At 41.8% G+C, this 19,330-nt stretch overlaps 1 protein-coding gene across 2 annotated transcripts in view; it reads right to left on the bottom strand.

Moving 5' to 3' along the window:
- Positions 1-19,330, bottom strand: part of LOC129182491 (carbohydrate sulfotransferase 11-like) — a 38,247-nt gene that overhangs the window by 10,455 nt on the left and 8,462 nt on the right. The window contains exons 2-3 of one of the 2 annotated variants that reach the window (XM_054778707.1): positions 1,510-1,586; positions 1,243-1,407 (exon numbers count right to left, since the gene is read on the bottom strand). In XM_054778707.1, coding sequence (XP_054634682.1) covers positions 1,243-1,407; positions 1,510-1,586 — 242 coding nt within the window. The remainder of the gene's footprint in view (positions 1-1,242; positions 1,408-1,509; positions 1,587-19,330) is intronic. The other variant, XM_054778716.1, reaches the window with a different exon arrangement.

The following is a 19,330-nucleotide window of genomic DNA, read 5'->3' as shown; positions in this document are numbered from 1 at the left end:
AATATATTATAAAATCCAAAAACAAAGACCCATCTCAATAGACAAATTAGATCAAAATAGGTCAAATCCTTTCATGCAAATTTCTTACAAATGAATCGGCTCTAAGAGCAACACAGCGTGTTTAACCCCGCCACTCCCCCTGCTCAGTAGGGACACAGAGATGCCGCCACACATGTTGACCAATGACATTCAACTTTAACAGGGAAAAAAAAAGACGAGGGAAAAACTAATCTGCTCCCAGCTGGCTCCCACCGACGCGAACCGGCTCCTGAGCCGGGCTCTTAGAGCTGTTTTGTTCGCGACCAACACATCACTCAAGTCACTGTTTAATAGTTCATGGTAGTGTGCAGTATTTATTTTTATTTTTGGACATTTATTTTTTTATGTTCCAATTCAATGTTTGGATTTATTCATCTAAAAATACTTTAATTATAAAGGTTCTAATTTGTTTATACTGTACTTATTTCGGCAACAAAAACATTTGTTTCAATGTTCATTTCAACTCATGAAATACATTTTAATTTAACCAAAAACCTTTACTGCACAGTCATCCCTTGTTTATCATGGTTCGTCGGTTCCAGACCTGACCGTGATAGGTGAATTTCCTCAAAGTAGTATTCAATATTAATAAATTGAATACTTTTGTAGTTTTTTGTAGTTTTGTAGTTAAAGCATAGACAACCTGTTTATGACCTTCTACACATTATTAGAGCCCTGTAGTCACCTTCATACTTGTATTAATATAGTAGACATGATGAGCAATAATAAGACATACGGTAACTCACCGTTGGCATTGTTGTTGTAGTATCTCGAACGAAATTGAGTCGATCGCATAGCATTAAAAAATAAAAAGATCAACATCAGCCTATTATCTATCCTCACTATGACGTTTTGTGACTTGACTGATACACAGGACAGCCAGTCTGACATTAATCTGTCATACACTGACGTACACTCCGACAATACTGCTAGCTTTGTTTACACTACATTGTGCACCACTTTTGTCAATGTTACATTGATGTTACTCATCAATGTAACACTACTGACGCCTAATGAAAAGAATACTACATATAACTTGTCTTTCAATATTTTTTGACTAATAGACCATAGTCATCCACAAAACAGTGATCATGTATTAATTTTTGAAAAACCATGATAGGGGGAGAGAATGATGTTTGAACCTCAATGTAGCAAGGAACGACTGTACTTCCAACTGTGTTCATAAAGGTCATCAGCACCAACCTTGGGTACGTAGCAGTAAATCAGACTATGTTTGTCATCCACTATGAGGTGTTTGAGATCCTCTGGAGAAAGCACCCGACGCTTCTTGGTATGACTCAGACAGGCTTGGTCCAACAGCTCCCTGCGACCTTGGAGTGACCTCTGATCAGCCAACAGCTCAAGCTGCTTGTAGGACAAGAAAGGATGGTGGGGAGGCAAGGGTTGAAGAAACATACTGTAAGCAGTGTTGGAACAGTTGCATGACCATGAGGATAGGAGAGTTCTCACCTGGTCTCCACTGTAGAGGGTCTGCAGGGGACTTCTCCTGCTTTTGCCTGGTCTGTTGACTGCCCCAACACTGGCTTCTGCAAATGCAAATACATATTAACAAGCCACATACATAAAAAGTCAATGGATGTTGCATAATGATGCTCAGGTCCTTGTAAATATCCTATTGGGTCAACCCCTGCTCTAGTCTGCATTTGTTCAAATTCCATAAGAACAGCATGGTGCTGTAATGATGACACAGCTTAAGTGTGTCCTCTTTTTCTTTTACACTTACACTCCATAATGTAACAAAATATGTCCCAGTGGGCTGAGCACAGAACAACAGACTGGAAAGATCTGAACTTTACTTGCTTTTTCCTCAAGCGCTTATTCCATTCTGCTGTCCTTTCCCCCCCTTCCAGGCCCAATGATGGTGAAAGAAGTCAATGGTGCTGAGCAAGAGTGATTTGTTTTGCACATGTTGCCTCAACAATGTTTGCTCCACAAATTTACACAAAGCTACAGAAGGACACAGGCATTTATTACTGTACATGTGATAGGGTCTTAGAGAAAGAATTTTGTATGAATTGACACCCTTAAATTGGTTTGCCATTTATGCCTTGCTTCCATCAAGCAGCATAGTTCAGTTCAGTGTAAGGAGTTTCTAAATGTATCTGATCCAAATCGTTTCTCAGGGTGCAGATTGCAGAGGTATGCTTTGGTACACGAACGGAAGGTAGAATTCAACATACTCAAGTTAATTGCTTAACTTGTTTTTCAGTGTATGAACGGGGAAACAACGTCAACCCGCCAATATTACGCATTTGGAGGTATTTGACTTGGAACAGAGGTAGAAAAACGCGCTGCAAGGTTGTGTACCTTTTTAATTTTGTAATTAGGATGCTGTGATTAATTGTATCAAAAGCTTGGAAATCAGAGCTATAAATACTGAAGCTGCACACTTTCTGTGGTCTATAGCATTGGTGTTGATTCTCATGGCAATACGGGACAAAGTACATTCCTTGTCGGCTCAATATGAGTGTTGTCCACCCTATGTCACACAGCACACATGCACATTCTTGTCATGTCTGTGTTGTCATGACATGAATTGTCATGTCGCCGCCGTACGGCGAACCGCTTTGAAAAGGCATTTGTGATGGGCTTTGAAAGGAAGGCATTTATCAGCGTATGCCGATCACGTGTTTTTTACGGAAATCGTCCGATACTAATCGGTGGCCGATATTATCGGAGCATCCCTAGTTGTTATATACAATGAGTTTTCACAATCCAGAAATAACAGCCTTTCTCCAAACTGCTTTGAATTCAAAACTGTACGCCATAATTACAGAATTTACAGGATGTGTGGTAAGTAAAAATAAATGCGTAAGACTGAAAAGTGAGTATTACGCCTGGCAAAAAAGGTGACGTCTCATTCTTCATAAGTTCCAAGCAGTTACAAGTCTTTTGCATACTGCAGTTCCTGTCATAACATGGGACAACAACTGCAGCCAAGAAATCAAATGCAGGATAGAGATGGCATACGGGGGCACCAGGTTTCAACAAACTGTGGACCAGTAAGGACATCAGCCTGGGGACCAAAATCAATGTACTCAGGACATGTGTTTTCAGCATTTTACTGTATGCCCGCAAAACCTGGACACTCAAAAAAAACACAAAACTCAACGCCTTTGAAATGAAATGCTATGGCAGAGGGTAGCATGATGGATGGCAAAAGAAACACATGGTACAAACTGTCATACAGAGAAAGCTGACATTTTTTGGCCACATCTGCAGAATCCCAGACCAGAGACTAGTCAAATCAGCGGTCTTTGGCATCATTGAAGGCAACAACAAATGTGGCAGACCCAAGAAAGAATGGCTAGATGATATCAAAGAATGGTGGCAGAAGAGCATGTGGCAAGCAAAGACCATTTTCATGGACAGAGACAAGTGGAGGACATTCCACCCATGAATATTAAGTCAAAGTCAGTCAGTTCCTGTCATGATGTGACTCAACTCTTGATATGACTGCATGAGGAACTGAGACAGTAAATCACATGGAAATACTAAAATAAGTTAGAACACCACTGTGTCAAAGCACCATTACTGGCAAAAGGAGCCATCAGAGTAGCATTTAACAGAAACAGCACCTCCTTTCATTTCACTTATCATCATCAACTTTCGTATTTTTGGCCAGACAATATTTTACAAAGTACAGTTGAGGATCAGCTGCTATTAGGTTTGCCAGCTCCCTGACAAATAAATAAATAAATAAATAAATAAATAAATAAATAAAGGGCCAACGGACTGTAATTTTTTTTATTTTTTTGCTTTTATTTGTGTGAAACAAATTTTGTATGATTTGACACAAACGTGAATTTAATCTAATGCATATTTTACAGTAATGCCAATCCATGGGAAATGGATTGTTCAATAATTTATTTTTTAGTTCTAAATAACACAATTAGCAGAATAAAATATGACTTTATATAAAATCAGTATGAATACAGTGTCCAGGTTTACGCTAGCGCAGATGCATCCAACTTCCAGCACTATTAAAGCTACTTTGACAAAAAAAAAAGGAGAGGTGAGTTATTTGTGTTTTATGTGACCGGCAACATTTCAGTACTTTATTTACAAAGCACATCTCCCCTCAAGCAATGTTCTCGTTGTCTTTATGCATTCTGGTATTACCATATCTAACTTATTATGGGGGGACATGGGGAAACAACTATAAAAGTACAAGTTCACTCATTAACTTTGCTACAAAAAAGGTCAGTTAGGATAATCTATAATGCCGCTTACAGGGAACATACAAACCCTTTATTCCTAAAATCACAATTATTAAAATTTGCTGATCTGGTAAACTTTCAAACATCTAAAATTAAGCATAAAGGAATCAATAACATGTTACCCAAAAATGTAAAACAATTCTTTCCCACAAAAGAGGATAAATATGATTTTAGGGGAAAATTAAACCCAAAACACTTATTCAAGATTCAAGAGATTCAAGAGAGTTTTATTGTCATGTGCATGGTAAAACAGCAGTTATACCATGCAATGAAAATCTTATTCTGTTCATTCTCCCAAGAAAAGAAAGAAAACACAAGAAAGAATAAGAACATAAGAAACATAAACACATAAACATATATACCAATAAATTAAGCAACAAAAACAGAAGAGACATTAATACAAATAAATAATACAAATAAATAAATAAATAAATAAAGTGCTATGAGTGTGTGCTTGTGTTGCGTGTGGCGTGTGTGAGTGCTTCGTTGAGAAGCCTGATGGCCTGTGGGTAAAAGCTGTTTGCCAGCCTTGTGGTCCTGGACTTCAAACTCCTGTAGCGTCTGCCTGACGGTAGGAGTGTGAATAATGAGTGTTGTGGATGTGTGCTGTCCTTGATGAGGTTGTGTGTTCTGCGTAGGACTCTAGATTTATAAATTTCTTGCAGTGAGGGGAGGGCTGCCCCAACAATGTTCTGTGAGGTCTTGATCACCCGCTGGAGTGCCTTCCTATCACGTGTTGTACAGTTACCGTACCAAACAGTGATGGAGGCGGTAAGGACACTTTCCATAGTGCATCTGTAGAAGCAACTCAGGATTGTGGTGGACATCCCAAATTTCCTCAGTCTTCTCAGGAAGTACAGTCTCCTTTGGGACTTCTTCATAATTTGTTGGGTGTTGTGAGACCAGGTGAGGTCCTCGCTGATGTGTGTGCCAAGGAACTTGAAGGTTTTCACCCTCTCCACCTCAGTCTCATCAATAAACAGGGGTCTATGCGGCTCCTTTTCCCTTGTTCTTGGGTCGATGATCATCTCTTTAGTCTTATCTGTATTGAGAAGGAGATTGTTAGCACAACAACAAGCTATGAGGTCCGCCACCTCTCTTCTGTATGATGTTTCAACACCACCAGTGATCAGTCCGATGACTGTCGTGTCATCCGCAAATTTAATGATGCTGGTGTTGTTCTGGGAGACCACGCAATCATAGGTGAAGAGCGTGTAGAGGAGCGGACTCAGCACACACCCCTGTGGGGTCCCAGTGCTCACAATTCTTGAGCTGGATGTGCGATTGTGGACTCTGACTGACTGGGGTCTGCCTGTGAGAAAGTTAAACACCCAGTTACAGAGGGAGGGAGACAGGCCAAGTGTGAGGAGCTTATTTGTGAGTTTGTGGGGGCAGACTGTATTAAAAGCAGAGCTATAGTCTATAAATAGCATTCTGACGAAAGTGTCCTGGCCCTGTAGGTGAGAAAGGGCTGTGTGGATGGCAGTGTTGACTGCATCATCCGTGGACCGGTTCTGGCGATATGCAAACTGTAGAGGGTCCACAGTTGCCGCCGGGATGCTCTTTTTGATGTGGGTCATGACTATTCTTTCAAAGCACTTCACAACAATAGGAGTGAGTGCTATAGGGCGATAGTCATTCAAGCAGGTCACGTTGCTCTTCTTGTGTACGGGCACTATGGTGGTGGACTTAAAGCAGGTCGGTACAGATGCTTGTGCAAGCGACAGGTTAAATATGTCGGCAAGCACATCAGCTAGCTCTGATGAGCAAACCCGAAGTGCACGTCCTGAGATGTTGTCTGGGCCTGCTGCTTTTCGTGGGTTTGTTTTGTTTAGAACCCTGTGCACATCAGCTGATGTCACCATGAGAGGTGAGTCCTGTGTGCTCCCCAAGTCCAGCCACCCTCTCTGCTCATCAGGAGTTTGGGTGTCAAAGCGGGCATAGAACTCATTCAGCTCATCTGGAAGTGTGGTTTGGCTGGACGTGGCTACGGACAACACTAAAAACCTTCAGCATTTCTGTGTGTGGAAACAAGTTGCTGAACGAATTGAGTAAGGAACTCAAACACTGCACTACAATGAGAAATTTCAAGAAACAGTACAAGCAGTTGATGTTTATAGTCCAAGAAAGAAGACACCTGATGCCCTGTGCACATACAATGCTATGTCTAACAAGTCTTACATTGACAACTAACTTAATTTCTGGTGAGTACATTGTCTCTACTCACTCATCATCAAACTGTGTCTCTGAACTATTTCATCAGCTATTATCACTTTATTATCATCATAAAGTCGGTTGTGCATCAAACAAATATATTGCAACTGATGTTAAACAGATGAGGAGTAGGATTAAATAAGCTTTGCTACTCCTCCTACTCCTTTTTTGACATGAGGAATTGTGGATTGTGTTATGTGATGTGCTCCAGTGTAATTTGTGTGTTTAAGATGAATTAAACCATTACCATTACCATAACTGCACTGTTGACAAGCCTCTCCCAGCAGCACGTTGTTCAAGCACCCATTTGTGAACGTGTTCCTCTAGCTGTGGCCATCTAGCCACGTCCTCCGCTTTTTGCCAGTACCTCACGTTTCTCCTTCACTCAAAACTTTCTTTCTGCTGCTCGATTACTGTTTTCGGCTGCATATTTCACTACTTGCTGCTTGTAATCTGCAGAATATGATTTGGCTGGCGACCAGTCCAGAGTTTGCCTCTCACCTGAAGTCAGCTGGGATAGGCTCCAGCATACCCCCGCGACCCTAATGAGGATAAGCGGCATAGAAAATTGATGGATGTGTTCCGTCTTTCTCAGTTGTCTTCATAGGTCCTGCTCACATACTGCAGGTCCATGCTCTTCACAGGCACGCAGACACTTATTTGAACAGGAACAGGCACACAGACGGAACCATGTGACACTCCAAACCATAGAAGAAGAAAGAACGGATAAGTCTGTCGTCTTCCACTTACAAGTGGAATTACTTCTGCGAGTCATTATGGAGTATAAGACAACAAAATATCAGGAGAATGTCAACTGAGGTGAGTCATGTCCATATTAAAGCTCACTTCTGGTCACGTGATGGCGACGAGGCGATGGCGGGTCGGTAACGTAATTGTTCTCGTATTGCCTGTAACACGGCAACGACAAGCCGGCATTTTTAGATTTTACCAGTCTGGAAGCCTTTTTAAAAAAATACTGTGTCAGGTCAGCCAAAACGCCGTTCCCGTGCGGATGAGACGTTGAAATGATAAAATACTTTGCCGTTTTGACCTGAAAACTTTTCCGTGTGGATAGCCCCTCAGTTGTCTTTATAAGTTGATGTTTACATTGTAAATTTTCAGGAGCGACAGGAGTAGCAAATACTGGCACACAAGTCTAAAGAGCCTTTAGTGTGAAAAAAAACATATATAAGTCGCTCCGGAGTACAAGTCGCAGGACTAGCCAAACCATGAAAAAAGTGTGACTTATAGTCCGGGAAATACGGTATGTCCACAATTAACAGATATTTTAAATAGTTCAGCTCGCAAAAACTGAATAATAAAAAATATAATAATATCCTGCGCCCAATAATACGCCCCAGTGTCGTGCCAAATCTAAAGTTGCATACTAAACAGTTCGATACAAATACACAAACCATTACAGCCTTAGTCCACATGTATTACATGCTGCTAAAAATACTATACTCAAAAGGCTGTACTAATTTAATGTCACATGTACTATTGTGTGCTCACTGTCATCAACCTACCAGGTTCACATTAACTCTGCAACTGGAGATTTATAGAAGCCCTTGAGCTGCCTTAGCTTCTGTTTTATGGTTTTACTTGAGTCTCTCACTGCTCACAAAAGTTACGTTTTCAAAGCAGTCGGCAGCATTTTTCTGTAGCAAAAATGCAAGCAAGAGACGTTATGTGGCTGCTCAGGACGAGAGTGGGGTTTTATAGCTGATGAACAATCTTAAAGGAGAGTGAAGGAGCGTCTACCAGATGTGTATTTTTGTTAGCTGGCAGTGCCCACTACCTCATTTCCAGGACACTTCCTTAAGCGCTAATCGTTGCAAGATTTCATTGAAGTGCCTTCTTGCACCTTTGTTTTCTTGTGCTGTGAACACAGTAACTAATAACTGTCCATAGATGTGGTTGGAGATCGTTTGAAGCAAAAACAAAGACCTGATTCTGCATCCTCATGTTGTGAGCTTGAGGGAGTGTCATTAACCATGAGTTACTGATTGCTGCTTAAATGGCGTACTGCTTAAATGGCTCAACATGCCCAGGCTTTAGTGCTCATAATGCTCATGATTGCCCAATCAGATTTAAAGAGTACTGGTTGTTATCAACGCACTTTTTAATGTCCGGGTCTTGGCTTTGTCCCCAGTGAGCGTTCACATTAAAGGACAAGTTTGACTTCATATTATTCTACTTCTCTGCAAAAATTGAGTGATCCCGGACAGTGCATTTTACACAAGAGGAGCAAGTACTTATAATGGAGCGTTATGAGGAGTTAAAAAAAAATATCACTGCCAAAAGCAACACCGTTGCCGCCAATAGAGCAAGGAAGGACTGCTGGCAGAAAACTGCTGACCATGTAAATGAGTACAGTACAGGCCAAACGTTTGGACACACACAACACAACCATGGTTCCAACCCCTTTGATAAGGCAAGAAATTCCACTAAGTACCCGACTGCAATATGAAAGAATTTCCACGAAGTAGAAATCCTTACTTATAAATCAAATATTTTCATAGAGCATAGAATACTTAACTGCCAACACATGCCACGAAAACTATCTTGCGGGGGCTTTAGTCATTAATTGAATAAAAACTAACAAAACTCATCGAACGAGATGACCAGCCTTTCTCAGCAGTGGAAGACACCGGGTTCGCTGAGTGCTCTCTCACTCACCTGGAAGCCCTGCTAGAGCTTCTTCACCAATGTACTCTCTTTTTTCATATCATAATGCTAATGACTTATAAATACATTGAAAAATGCATAATTACAGTAATTCATGTGATCGGTATTGGCCGATTTCAGTCCTGGATGATCAGTATCGGAATCGGTAGAATACAACCCCGATCGGAGCATCCCTAGAAATAAGGAAATTTGTCACGTCTTGTCTTTGGCATAGTGGCGATGACCGCAGTATGCCGAAAGCAGGCACGAATTGCAGGAAAAACTTATCTTTTAATGGTGGCTGCAGCGCAGCGGCAGGAACTCAAAAGGAACAAAGCTTTGCAGTAGCGTGTCAAGCTTACATGACACAGACACCGACACCGACGCAAACGAAATGCAACACCACAGAAAGATGCACGCACCTGAACTAAATAGGACAACTCAAATTAGCAACAGGTGCAAGAGATAAAGAAGAAAGCAAAGCAGGCGGACACAAACCAGGCAAAACAGGAAGTACTACCAAAATAAGAGCATAAAACAGGAACTAAGGCATAAAAGTGTAAACACACTAACCTGTCACACAGGCTAACACATAGATCGTGACAGTGCCCCCCCCCTCAAGGACGGATCCTAGACGTCCGAAAAGTCCAAAGTCACAACAAAAGAAAGGAGGGATGGGTGGTGGGAGGACCGGTGGTGGGTCAGCGGCACGACCCCTCCGGCGGACGGCCAGGATGGTGAGCCTGGCAGAGGAGTTGGGACCCATCCGGCGGTCGGCTAGAACGGCAGGTCCGGCGGAGTGAGTGGCGGAACCTCTCCGGAGGACGGCCAGGATGGTGAGCCTGGCAGAGGAGTTGGGACCCCTCCGGCGGTCGGCTAGAATGGCAGGTCCGGCGGAGTGAGTAGCGGAACCTCTCCGGAGGACGGCCAGGATGGTGAGCCTGGCGGAGCTGGCAGGAGAGCTGAGCAGTGGCAGGGACTTCAGCAGAAGACAACTGGCGCGTGGGAGATGCCAGAATAGGAACGAGAGTTGGGGCACGGTGGCGTGTTGGAGACGCCAGGACGGGAACTCCAGGCGAAGCCGGCTGACGTGTGGGAAACGCCGGGACAGGAACTGAAGGCGGAACATATGCAGGAGTCTCGTCCTCTGGTAGTTCCACCTGCTCTGACCTCCCGAACCGAACTGCAGGTGGCCTCAGGCGTGGTCTTGGAACGGGCTTGAAATGCCGCGGGGTGGGCACGGGGGGGTTATGAGGTTCGAGGCAGCCAGGTGTGGCCTCTGGGGGAGTCTGTGACTTCAAGCAACACGGCACGGACACCGGGAGGGACTGAAGCTTGAAGCTGTGTGGTGTGGGCTCCAGCGGCGTCTGTGACTTCACACCGCGTGGAGTGGGCACAGGGTGAGTCTGACACTTTTTGAGCCGAGGTGCAGGGGTGGGAGGAGAACTGACCTCTTGACGTTGCCTGGGAAGCAACTTGGAAACAACGGAGGGCAGTTGGAGCTCGGAGCTTCGGGACGCGGGGATCTGAGGGAGACTGACCTCCTCTTGGCGTTGCGTGGGAAGCGGAGAAACGGAGGAGGGGGGCAGCCAGAGCTCGTCGTGCTGACGCTGAGCGGGGACCGTAATGGGCTGAGCCATCAGCTGGCACTCAGCAACATTGCAAAGAGGGAGTTGCACCTCTGCTTGGCGTGGCGAGGAGGAGTTGAGTGGCTTCACCCTTTTACGCCGTGAACCTCTCGCTGAGCCGGTCCAAACAAGCCTTGGCGTCGCGGATGGTCAGATGTGCCTTTGGTGGGTCCCGGGTAAACCCACGCCATAGGAATAAGCGTGCCGTCCGGTCCCCACACTATGTCCTCCAGCTCCTCTGGGGAGAACATTGTGCACTCCTCTTCCATAGCCTTTAGGGTCTGCCAGGTCCAAAAATCGCTCTCTGCGAGGTCATCTTCTTCTGGTTGTTGCATTCTGTCACGTCTTGTCTTTGGCATAGTGGCGATGACCCCAGTATGCAGAAAGCAGGCACAAATTGCAGGAAAAACTTATCTTTTAATGGTGGCTGCAGCGCAGCGGCAGGAACTCAAAAGGAACAAAGCTTTGCAGTAGCGTGTCAAGCTTACATGACACAGACACCGACACCGACGCAAACGAAATGCAACACCACAGAAAGATGCACGCACCTGAACTAAATAGGACAACTCAAATTAGCAACAGGTGCAAGAGATAAAGAAGAAAGCAAAGCAGGCGGACACAAACCAGGCAAAACAGGAAGTACTACCAAAATAAGAGCATAAAACAGGAACTAAGGCATAAAAGTGTAAACACACTAACCTGTCACGCAGGCTAACACATAGATCGTGACAGAAATTAACATATACATAATTACCAAAATACATGGTAAACAAGAAAACAAAAGGAAAATGAAATGATAAACTAGAGGTTTCCTACAAGATTCACATCATTAATTGGATGAGATAGTTTCACAGTTTGTTTTGTATAAGGTTCACAATAAAGAACGCTACATTGTGAAATACGCCTTACCGTCCTTTTGAACCCACTCAAATACAAAATACCACAGAATTGAAGTTGGACTACCTCAAGTTCTCAAGTTTTGTACAGGTGTGCTATTTCTGAGTGAAAAGTCTGGACTGAATATGTGGCTTAAACGTGCATGTAGTACTCATGTGCTTTTATTTTGTGTGCAAGTCTGATGGCGCTCACAGAGGTCCAAGGAATGTTCACGTCCTTTATGTATGCTCAGACAGTTGAAGAATTAGGAGGAATAATGCTGACCACTAGATGGCAGTGTCGACTTGCTTTGTGACGAGTTTTTCCTTTCTGACAAGTTTTTCTTTATTTAGTATAAAAAAGTGATTTTTTTCCCATTGATCAATACCTCAGAGTGCATATTCTTTCAGCGAATGTTGTTCTATAAGAAGACCAACGGGCTGAGTACTCACGCAAGGACTGCTGTGACATATACCTCTGCTAACATTGGCCGAATTAATATTTTATATTCTCTTTTATTCCTGACGCTTGGCTTACAAAGTGAACAAATTTATTCCCTTGTCTGAAAATCTATACCGCTCATAGACACTTTCATCAGGGAACGCTAACGGACAAGTGTAAAAAATCAATATCTTTTTCACCACCTTAAACTTGGCACAAACTCCAAGACAAGGAATGTGTGAAGCTACGCACTGCCTGCTGCGCTCCTGTTGCGTTCCTCATGAAAGGAAAAGCAAAGTGCTATTATACTGTAAAGAGGTGTCCTATCACATTGCTAAGATATGGTCCCCGTTGTAACAGTGGAAAAAACGGCTTTAAAAACCTGCTGACAACGATGGACCCGTGATGTCCAGTGAGCTTCACAGTCACAATTATTTAGCACGACAAGCTCTACCACAAATGTACAAGAAAGTTAGACAGTTGCTAAGCCTGATGCAGTTGACAGGTTGGTGTTCCTGGCACAAAATAAGGACATTTTGCATTTGCTTGTGTCTTCTAAAAATGTTTACCTAAAAAAATACTACCGCTCAATTTAGTATTATATATAGTAGTTCAATTTTTGAGTTGCTGACATTTTTAAATTTCCTCTTAAACTGGGCATCTATTAGCTGAGGATTTGAGCATAGCTATTAGGCTATTTTTAAATTAGATTAGATATTTTTATGTGCGGGCCGCACGGTGGTCTAGTGGTTAGCACGTTGGCCAATACAGGAACAGCCTGGAGATCGGGAAGACCTGGGTTCAATTCTCCCCTGGGCATTTCTGTGTGGAGTTTGCATGTTCTCCCCGTGTGCGCGTGGGTTTTCTCCGGGCACTCCGGCTTCCTCCCACATTCCAAAAACATGCAGGTGAGGTTAATTGGCGACTCTAAATTGTCCTTAGGTATGAATGTGAGTGTGAATGGTTGTTTGTCTATATGTGCCCTGCCATTGGCTGGCGACCAGTCCAGGGTGTACCCCGCCTGTCGCCCGAAGTCAGCTGGGATAGGCTCCAGCATGCCCCCGCGACCCTAATGAGGAAGAAGCGGTATAGAAAATGGATGGATGGATGGATTTTTATGTGCAACTTGCATGAAGGCTTAAAATTTCAAAAAACATCCTCATGTTAAGTATTTATTATTATTATTTTAATAAAACAACTTGACATGCATGTTTGGCTTTCATTTTGTCTAAACTCACTTTGCTTAAACGATATTGGGACATATATCGTATATCGATATACAACCTAAATATATTGGGATATGAGTTTTGGTCCATATCGCCCAGCCCTACCAGAATCATACAACCTCAGGGATGTTCATCGTAAAGATTCCACTGTACGTTCCATGTGCAAATCCTCTTCCTGGCTGACTGTGGGAGCTTTTAGAGTTTACAGACTATGCTGTGATTTATACTGACATCATTTTGACATTAATGGCCTTTTAATTGTTTGTACCCAACAACTGAAAAGTATTAGATTGATGTTAAGAATTGAGTTCAGATAGTACTTGAATGTTTTATTCATACTGTCACTTCTACCTCGATCCCTCCCTCCTTTCACTATCAAGAGTGAGCATCTGTTCATCTATCTTTGTCTTCTATCCTCATTTTAAATTTGCCTTGTTAACTTTCTTTCATGCCACCTCCTCCGGCACTGCATTCCAGCCGCTACATGCCATTCCTGTGTCTGATTTCCGGCACTGCTGCCCTGTACAGCTTGATAACATTTGAGTGGCCAGTTTTGGTCGAACCAAGCTTAATAACAACTAGAGAACCACCTAATTAAATATTCTCTGAACTGGTCCTGCTTCACAGGAAAGAATGAGTTACAGGTTGAGTGTGCTACATTCTCATTTTTATGAACCACATCATTTTCTGCGTCATGTGTTTTGTCACACCAGAAAACCACCACTTCCTCTTAAACCCAGGAAGTGATGCAAGGCAGATGGTTGAAGCAAAGCAGCCCCAACACACACACACACACACACATATACACACACCAAAAGGCCAGTGTTCCAACATGGGGGTCTGTCAAGTGGTCTTGTAGCTCCCAAATAAACAAGGTTCCATTAAGCCTACGTGATGGTATCAATGATATAAAAAGGACAACACCACATTAAAACAATGGGTGGAAATAGGAGATGGGACTTTTTTTTTATCTTTAGTACATCACCAAATCTCTGTCCTACTTTGTGGGCAAATTAGCTTCCCCTGTTTAAAAACCTCTTCCCCTCTGTGATCATGATTAAGAGCTGAGAACATAGTGTGACATCAATTACATAAATATTTACTTGGAGAGGTAAAAAGGTTGGAGCAACCAAAAAGGGACATGTAATGCAGGGTTCCAAACCAAAGTAACCCATTTGAGGTACATGACAATGCATAAACACCAGGCTGTTAACAGTCAACCATGTTGGGGTCAGGGAAGCATACCATGCTTTGGCATGATTTGCAAAAATGTTTATGACATTTGAGTGCTTTGATGGCCTTAGAGTAGTGAGCTAATGCTCACCTGTTGTGTCGGAAGAAGCTTTAGTACTTGCACTTTCAAATGGCTCAAAAGTGCAAAAGAAATACTACTGTAGTTTAGCAAAAATATGCAATTTATCTTGAAACAGACCTTCAGGCCCCTCTAATTATGTACATAACATACTGAAAGAATACCTTGGTTTGACAAGCTACGAGTTGACTCAGGTTAAACCTGATGGTAGACCATCTCCCTTTGCAAGATTGATATACAAGTAGAGAGTGTATAAACAGGCAGTTGAAAGACGCCTCATTACTAGCTATGCTCAATTGTATTATCATCCCGCAACTTTTAATCTATTATATCACTTTCACAAATTACCTTATACTTTTTTTTTTTTACCTCATGCTTCCTTTTTTATAAGTATTATGGGAGGCAACATCACCTCTACTCCATTCATTTTCAATGGAACCTGCACAATAGGGTGATTATCGCGTGTCACCGCGCAGCCAAGCGACACGTGAAATTCGTGCGTGTGAAAGTTTAAGTTTGTGCAATCCCAGAAAGTTGAAAAATGTTCAACTTTTCATCGCTGTCGCCCAGACGAGGACCAATCAGCGGGGGTTTCATTGATCGACCAATGAGCAGACAGGATGCTAATCAGTACGCTATACTTAACGTGTCAGATTTCCATTTGACATTTCTAAAAAAAAAGAATATAGAGATATTAAAAAAAAATTCAGCGGCATGGGAACTCATTGGTGCCAGAGTAAACATAGTGGGTAAGTTTACATTTACTTAAACGGGCATTTATGTAGGTTTACCTTTAATACTAGCAAGATCCCGTACTACCAAGAGTAATCGATCAACACCGGCCGCTTTTCCTCCACTGAACTACTTTGATACCCCCAAATTTCCTCCACATCTGACAGCCAATCAAAACCGTGGGAGACTCGTACAATTCGCTCTGGATGTGAACACGTTGCTCACCAGTGTAGCTGGTCATAGCCCCTCATCGCCCCCCGTGTGAATGGTTTGCTACGCATTGACAATACGTTTCGCCAATCGCAGTCGCCTCCCGTGTGTGTCGCCCATTACCGCTTACCTATGACTGTACATAGGCATATACAGTATGTTTGCTTGCTTTATGTAATTGTTAATGCTGCTAGTAAATACCAGAATAGGACCAATAAAGTCTACAATATACATTTTGCCTTGACCAAGGGAACAGTGCTTCTGGAAAGAGGAAGTACACCATACAAAATGCAAAACATAAAACTGCTTCGCTTTTGTGTAAACAGCTTTAAGGAATTTGAAAATGAAACATAAAAACATACAAATTGCTGGCAGGTAATTCTCCAATAAATATAATTCTCAAATAAAAATGAAGCTTGTAGCCTCCTGATTGCCACTGAACAATACCAACACACTTTCGCCTTATTCACATGTCTTTGTCCATTCACATGTTTTCCCAAACAGGATACTTTAATGACAGAATAGGGATTTTGAGCTGTAGCTTCTCCTTGGCATTATTGCTGTACTTGTTTACCCAGTAGACATGTGACTATGGATGCTGGTGTAGCATTTGCTGTGCTTCATTCTCTAATAAGCAACTTTACAGGCATCAGTACATTGTTTGTTTCACTATGGTCTTGTTCATGTCAATGTCACATGAAACAGGAGGTGGCCATGCACATAAAGTACCAATGATGTGCTCAATTACACTCAGAGGTGTAGTGTAAAGGGTGTGTACCGTGCATTTTTCAGGGTAAATACGTGTCCAGTTTAGAAGACTACACTGTGTGTGCATAAGCGTGTGTTTGTGTTCTTATGCAACAGTAGGTTTGGGCTAAAATTGGCATTGGTGAGCTGACTCAATCAGAAAAGTTCTTAATGTTTAAAGCTGCAAGGAGGAATCCATTACTGGGTGGTATTTGCCACTGTGGAGCATCAATGAGAAACTTGTCTAGTCCTGACATACACTTACAGTGTTGACTTTTGGTTGATTTTTGGAGGAACTGTTAGCAAATTAGCACATGGGAGTTGGTGGTTTTTCACTCGTAAACACAAGTTCACTTGAACAAGTGCACACCGCCCCCTCACACTATGCTGGGATACTTCAAACTACTTACTGAATTACTGTGTGACACACAAATGCATTGTTGGCTCCATGTATGATTTAAGGATGATTAAAGTCTGTGTTTTCAATACATTAATTCATTTATGTTTGGCCCGCGACAATTACATTTAGGCCACCACAGATAGATTTTGTGCTAGCTTTTATTTTATTTTTAAGATTTGACACTATCTGCACACATTCTCATTACATGAATGTGACTGAATGGATCGTTGTTACAAACTCAGCCAGTAGATGGCAGTGTAGCTCTATATAGCAGGCGCACTTGAGCTTGCGTAGGACGTTGTTTCATTTGTAAGCAAAAAGCCACTGACTAGCTTGACATGGAGTGCGAACGGAGAGAGAGTGTTTGAACAGAACGACAGTCTTGCTCACGGTCAAAACCAAAAAATTAACAGCATAACAAGTAAAAGGTAAGTTAACACACAACAACAACAACAAACTACCCCTCTATGTGGGTAACAACAACCAAGCGCTAACAACAAACACATAACTTTAACTGTTATTTACAAAGTGCTCGCACGTCATGTTGGGTACTCCAGTAGTACCGACAATGCACTACGCTACAATATAGTGAGATATACAAACTGGCAATATACACAATATGCAATAGAAACTAATGTTATCGCCCTACCGCGATCATGTATTTTGATAATGGAATCCAGCCATGTCCTGCAAAATTGACTATGACAAGTTGTGTGGCTAAAGTATGTCCTTCCACAGTTAAGTTACTAATTCTCTTACAAGTTAATTTCTTACAAGTATAATTATCACTGGAGGACAAGAAATAGCTAATCATGTGACACATCGAGCAGGAAGAGACAGAGAAGCCATGCTAACAGCTAGGCTAGCTTGAATGTAAAGTAGCGAAACATCAGATGAATAAGTGCTTAGTACACTCTAACAGAAGTCTACCTGAAACTTCATTACAACTGGCAGTAACCAGCTATGAACAGGAAATTAGCAAGTAGATCAACAAGTCTAAGGAGAGAATAATAAATTTACACATAGCAAGTACAATTTGAGCCCACACATCTGAAAACCTGCATACGGCAGCAGCCAAAGTTATGTGAAATAGTTATACAGTATTATAATTTATATGCCAAAGAATATATTGTGATATATATCGTTATCACAAGAGGTTGCAATGTATATTGCAATATGGAAGGACATATGGCCCATTCCTTTAGCCAATTATGCAAATTAGACGATGACATCATCTAAACCCTGTAACCAAGCGCCAAAGTTTAACATCAGACTTGTGGGAAATACTGAAGGGCATTACATGTATGCATGAATGGTGCTGACTAGCCAACCATGCTGTACATTTAATATGCAATTATCCAGCTTATATTGGTTTTGCAGGGTGTGCCATTGCTTTCATACCGTATGGCTTAACAACCACATGACTTCTTGTTGCCATGGTGGACAACACATTGTAGGACGGAATGTATATATAATTCTCTATGAGAAATAGTGTTTAAAAAGCTGAACCAATTAAAGAATGACCAGCATCACTGAACGGATTGTTTGGGGTTCATCAACTGACGGCCCACAGTTGTTTTGGCCCTTAAAAACAGCAGAGCACTCCTGTCATATGGAGGGGATCTTTGACAAGCATTTTTTGCAGTAGGTCTTTGAAAACAGCAGACCACTTCTCTCACACAGAAGACCTTTGGCTTTCGATTTTGCAATACACTCCTGATCAAAATTTTAAGACCAGTTGAATTGAAACCAAAAATTGAAATTGAGGAATTTGAAGGATTTACATTTTGCACTGTTGTAACTTAAGGAGGTTCTAAGTAAAGCTTCAGATTGAAAAAAAAATGGGAGTGAGACAAAAAAAATTGAGTCAGCAATTTATTGCAAACAACAATCAAAGTGAAATAGGCTGTATATAAGCTGATCATGACCCGACGTCCGTGAACTAGTGATGTAAATTCTGGCTCTTTTTAGAGAGCCAGTTCTTTTGGCTCGGCTCACTAAAGAGCCCAAGTGGCTCCTCAGATTTTTTTGTCTTAATTTATTACCAAATTATGTATTGTGTAAAATGAATTACTAATGTAAAAAATACATATGTGTACTATTTAAATTGATTTAACCACAAAAAATATATTATAATAATATCTTATAAAATACAAAAACAAAGACCCATCTCAATAGACAAGGTCAAATCTCTGCATGCAAATTTCTAACTATTTACAATCAAACAACACAACGTCAACAAAACACCACAGAACAAAACACAAATTAAAACGTGCAAAACACAAAGAAAAAGCAACAATCAGGTAAGAGTTGTAGCATTCAAAATAAAATCAAGTGCCTCTGCTTTGAGGGGCTGATCCAGTTTCTCCTTTCTGTTATGATGTTAAGTGAGTAACACCTTAAAAGGAACACTGCACTTTTTTTGGAATTGTGTTCATCATCCACAATCCTTACTTATGTGAGACATGAACACATGTTCTTCTCTTTTCTGTGCTTTCTAAAGATAGAAAAATAGATAAAAAGAGACAGCTCATTACTGCATGTAATGGGAAACGCATATTCCTCCTATAAAGCCTTCTGAAAAAGACTCCAAAAAG

The sequence above is a fragment of the Dunckerocampus dactyliophorus genome, chromosome 1 (genome assembly GCF_027744805.1).
Source record: "Dunckerocampus dactyliophorus isolate RoL2022-P2 chromosome 1, RoL_Ddac_1.1, whole genome shotgun sequence".
NCBI classification, from domain to species: domain Eukaryota; kingdom Metazoa; phylum Chordata; class Actinopteri; order Syngnathiformes; family Syngnathidae; genus Dunckerocampus; species Dunckerocampus dactyliophorus.
Note: the sequence above shows the minus strand (reverse complement) of the source record. Positions and strands in the feature narration are given on the sequence as shown.